The sequence below is a fragment of the Physeter macrocephalus genome, chromosome 20 (assembly GCF_002837175.3).
Source record: "Physeter macrocephalus isolate SW-GA chromosome 20, ASM283717v5, whole genome shotgun sequence".
Taxonomy (NCBI): domain Eukaryota; kingdom Metazoa; phylum Chordata; class Mammalia; order Artiodactyla; family Physeteridae; genus Physeter; species Physeter macrocephalus.
Genome location: NC_041233.1, coordinates 87,828,676 through 87,833,746, shown reverse-complemented (window position 1 = coordinate 87,833,746; position 5,071 = coordinate 87,828,676). Strand labels below are relative to the sequence as shown.

Sequence of the window (5,071 nt, the reverse complement as noted above, 5' to 3'; positions counted from 1 at the left end):
GATGATCAGAAACTATGTCGCCATGATGAACGAGGAAATCACACACCAGGGAAATGACACACCGGGGAAATCCCGACTCTCGAACCCTTTGCACCCTCAGATGAACTCGGTCTCCACTGCTCTCCCCGTCGCCCCGCCCCGCAACCCCGCCCCCCCGGGTCCTGCAGCCCCGCCCTCCGGCCCCGCCCTGCGGCCCCGCCCGGCCTTTTCCTTCCGGATGGACTCCTCCGGGCTAGGTGGGGGACGGAGTCGGCCCTGGCCCCGCCCACGGTGCCCGCCCCCGCACCGCAGCGCGCAGCCTCGGCAGGATCGCTTTACGGCCGGAGGAGTGGGTGGGTCCTAGACTCGAGGTAGGAGACCGAGTTGAGGGGCGAGGAAAGAGGCCTTTTGCGGCAGGACGTAAGTGACGGCGTAGGCGGTGCGACAGCCGCTGGAGGGCAGCGGAGGCGGGTTCGTGTTTCCCGGGCCGAACCGGGCTCTGGGGGGCGCGGGGCCTGGCCCGGGAGGTAGCTGAAGGCCCGCGGTGAAAGCATGGGTGAAGGGGAGTGGGGCGGGGAGGCCTTGGGCTGCTTTGGGCGGTGGGTGGGTCTGCGGGGCTGGCGGGCTGGAGTCCTGGGTCCAGGCCGGAGATCTGACCGTGGTTGGTATCTCTCGAACCCGCAGCGCGGCCCGTCCTGTCCTCGCCATGAGGCCGCAGCAGGCGCCAGTGTCCGGGAAGGTTTTCATTCAGCGAGACTACAGCAGTGGCACCCGCTGTCAGTTCCAGACCAAGTTCCCCGCGGAGCTGGAGAACCGGGTATGCAGTCGGGCTCCCCGCACCTGCTCTGGGGCGAGGCCGGGAGCCTCCCCCGGGGCGGCAGGGAGTGCGGGTCTGGGAGGAGCAGTCACAGAAGGGGCCTGGGCCGGGGATGTGCGAAGAGGGCCGCTAAGCAAGACCTGGTGTTTGGAGGACAAGGAATAAGGCCAAGCCCCCGGGTCTGACGACCTGGTGGAGCTCCGTGGTGCCCAGGGCCCTGATGTGTGCGCCGCCGTCTTTCCCTGCCGTCCCACCCCGGGTCATTGACCACAGTGATGAGGAACTAATTCCTGGCGCTCCAGGCCACCTACCTCAGCGTGCTGTAAGCTGCACCCTCCAACCTCACCACGCAAGGGAAATAAATATCATCATTTTCGTGACTGGCGTCTGTGGCCACATTGCTGGCCGCACTGCTCGGCAGAAAGGGTTTATTATTAAGGGCTGTGCTAGGCAGCGCAGACAGGCCTTGAACCTGGAAAACGCAGAGCATTGGATGGGCCTGGGCAGGGAAATATCTCAGAACGAGGCCCTCAACTTGTCCCTCGCGGTTCTGATAGCTGGGAGCCACCTGTACTGTATTGGCTTACAGGTCAGAATTGTCATCAGGATGTGGGTCTTTTGGGCAGCCTTGCATGCAAAAAGGGATGTACTTCCCCTTTCTTCAGACTTAGGAAAAATAATGGTAATGATCATTGTATCTTACTTTAAAGGTACAGCGACATGAGCATATGTGAGTACGTGTGTTTTCTTGTGCCCACATGTGTCACATGTGTTCACACACCCAAAGACAGACTGTTTGGTCTTGAGCTTTGTAAGGTAAACCTGACGGTGTTTCCTGTTCAGAGGTCAATTTCTGGTTAGATGGGAGCAGGTTTTGTGGCTCTTTCCTCTTTGACAAGGGGTGGGTGAGGGACTGAGAGGTCATTGGGCATGGGTGTGGAGCTAAGTAGTGCTGGCTGTGGAGTAAGTAGGTGCTGATGAGTCTTCTGGAGCACTGTGTAGCAGTCATTTAAAATTGGTTTGTGAGGAGGTGGGTTGTCCTACCTGATTGCCATTGAGCGTGTTGCCTCTTGGTTAGAGCTACTGAATGTTGTCTTTTAAAAATAATTTAACATCACAGTTAACATGGTTTACATTTTAGCACTTACGTGAAATGGATCAAATGTTTTACTTTTAAGCCTCTTACACTGAAACTCTGACTTAATACTATTTATGTACTTTCAAATCAGAGTGTAAACAACTCTTTTGCACCACACTTATTTGGATGTCACATGATGCCTTTGTTTAAAAGTTTTAAAAGTCAAATTTCCAACTCATAATTGAGCCAAATATATGTATGTAGAATCAGACATGAGCCTTCCACTCTGTGTGTGGTGGACCCTTTATTTTATAGTCTGAATACAGAAACAATGTAGTCACAGAACTTCACTGACTCTTACAGGAAATTGCTGTCTCTAAATTCTGGAGTCCTTTTACTTCTTTGACTTCATGTAGCCCAGAACTGCTTGTGATTCTGAGTACTATATAGAATGTTATTTGGTGCTGTTCAATTGTGCCCTTGAATTTTCTTTTTTTTTAAATGTTTGGGTTAAAACACTAGCTTATACTTTAAACTGCTTGGGAAAGCTTTGATTTTTTTTTTAAATGTGTCGAGATTAAATTTAAATTACAGGTTTAAATCTTCCTTGCTTTGTTTGATGGGAAATTGCAAGTTTCTTTCTTTTTTTTTTTTTTTACTACTTAACCCTAGAAATTGTACTGATTGCTCTGCCTCTGGGGCTGATTTTCCCTTTGTGAGAACATTGCACTTGGCAGCTTAATAGAGGAAGAAATAAACATGCAAATGTTTTGTATGACTTTAAAGCATTAAACACACACATTTGTACCCTTTAATTTGTGAGTGAGGACAAGTTCTGTCTGTTAACAAGTTTAGTTGCTCACTGCCTGTGAGAACTTAATACTTTGATGTATAAGTGCTTTGTTGCCAGGACAGTTCTTTAAAGAAAGCTCGATTCTCACTCGAGTGAAAATACAGACATCTTAGGCACCCTTGGCCTGGGCAGCAGAGAAGTGAGTGAACTACAATTGAGGCATTTGTTCCTCTGCATCCCTTTAACAATATGTCTCTACATCCGGTCAGTAGAAATGACCTTTGACTTGGAATCTCTTTAAGCTTCAGCCCCATTCTTTGACAGGCAGTTTAACAAGAAACAGAAATTCTGGGAGGACGAGCCTGATTCCTATTTCTGTTCTGGCTTCCGGTGTTTATTGGTCCAAATTTGAATTTAGCTCCAGCTTCACATATCTCCACGTGCTGATGTAGCTGCTGTGTTAGTGTGCAGGTACCGAGGGGTGAACGTGGACAGCCACGCTTCACGGTGCCTGAAGGGCACGAGAACAAGGCCCACACCTGCTCTGTAGAGCCCGTCCTAGTAAGTGTATCCTTGCCCGTACTGCTGCCTGTCATGCTTTTTCCCTTTTTATTCTTTTTTTTTTTTTTGGCCAAGGTGCGAGGCTTGCAGGATCTTCAGGGACTGAACCTGCGCCCTCGGCAGTGAAAGCGTGGAGTCCTCACCGCTGGACCACCAGGGAATTCCACCCCCCCCTTTTTTTTTTTTTAATTAAACTTTAAAAAAAAAAATTCTTCACCTTGGATTTTTTTTTTTTTAATATGATCTGTGATTTGCCTCCAACCTATAAAGCATTGCAGTCTTGGAATAACTTTTAAGAATTAGTGTTTCTGGTAGGATCAGTAATTCTGATCTGAAATAAATAAAGTGTTTCTGGGTTGATTCCCTAGTTTTGAACCATTCTGTCCAAAGAAATGTAAATAATTCAAAGAACTTTCTTTCTCAGATCATAACGTCGTAGTAAATCAAATGCGAGTGTTTGAAATTATTTGAACCTTTGTGCTTTTACTGATGGACAGACTGAAGGCATTAACTTAGGCAAAACCAGGTGGAGATAACAATTTACCATTAACACTTGTTCACTGAGTTGTTCTCCTAAGTCTGTTTTCTGGGAATGGTGACAGGTTGCCTGGGTGACCGTTCGTAACACAGCACATCTTCAAGTGGAGGCTCAGTGAAGGGACGCTGCCCTGGCTCTCAGCACCATCTCCACCCACCCAGCCCTGGTCAGAGACACTCATGTCCTGGAAAGTTAAAAGTAGCTCCTTTTAAAAAACAGGTCGAGCCACCACCACTTTAAAGTGTTCATGCCTTTGGCTCATTGAGTCCTCACAGTTTTCCACACGAAGGACAAAACAACTGCCTCTCACCTAAAGGGTTTCAATAGCTTAAGGGTGATGGTCAGAAATCATCAGATGTATTCTGTATGTTAACAGAGAATTATGTACTTGGGAACATTTTGTCTCACAGTGTACTGAGGTTCTTTGAGTTTCTTTCTGAGTCTATTTCTGTGTAAAGTCTTCATGAAAGAGAGAATTCATATGGAAGTAGTTATTGGTTTTAGGGATAAGGGAGATATTGGGTGAGAGAAGGCGGAGAATAAGGACAGCTAAACTGTGCTTTGTTACCTACCAAGAATGCTACAATTGGGTGAAATACTCAACTAATGGGACTTGAAATTCCTAGGGTAAAGTATTGAGATTTGAAATCGACGAACTGTTAAAAGAAGAAAGTACTGTGCTCTTGGAAGAAGAAGGTGAAAGCAGATGATGAGAGTGAAAAGAGGATACAGTAGTAGTATTAGTGTACATGGTGTCACTGGCTAGAAACGGGTAATTGGAACCCGTGGTGTGAAGAGTTGTGTAGTAGTTTGAGATTTTGCCTGGTTCGGTGTCAACTTTTAGTAACCAAATAGTTACTCTAAAAGAGATGGGAAATGAGGAAATAATACAGTTTGCACCTTTTGATCTACTGAAAATGTCCTTACTTCCCTTTTTTGCCTAAGTAGATTCCAGCATTTAGGGACTTGATTTAAGATTACCTGCTCTTTCCAGATAAAGAGAATGCACCCCTCCGTTTGTTCCCCCACCATACTTTATACATGCCTCAATTACAGTATTCTGTTGACTTACTGTGTTTTGATTGTTACATATCTGTTATGCTCATGACTGTAAATGCCTTGAGGACTAGAAAGTGTCTTAGTCATCTTTCTCTAAGGCCTGTCATGATACCTGATGGTAGGTGCTCCATAAATGTGAATATGAGAGAATAGAAAGATGGAAAGATTGTATAATTTAATTAAGCTACCTGTGATTCAGTATAGAGGATAAAGAGGCACCATTTTTTTTTTTTTTTTTTTTTTTTT

The 5,071-nt window shown here is 46.6% G+C and overlaps 1 protein-coding gene across 7 annotated transcripts in view; it reads left to right on the top strand.

The window, feature by feature from the left end:
* Window positions 1-380: 380 nt before the first annotated feature.
* Window positions 381-5,071, top strand: part of GOLGA7 (golgin A7) — a 16,542-nt gene continuing 11,851 nt past the window's right edge. For 2 of the 7 annotated variants that reach the window (XM_055080979.1, XM_055080977.1), the window contains exons 1-2: window positions 381-399; window positions 664-796. In XM_055080979.1, coding sequence (XP_054936954.1) covers window positions 686-796 — 111 coding nt within the window. In that variant the 5' untranslated portion in view covers window positions 381-399; window positions 664-685. Of the gene's footprint in view, window positions 536-663; window positions 797-5,071 lie in introns of all 7 variants that reach the window. The other 5 variants (XM_028481524.2, XM_028481523.2, XM_024131462.3 and 2 more) reach the window with 5 other exon arrangements.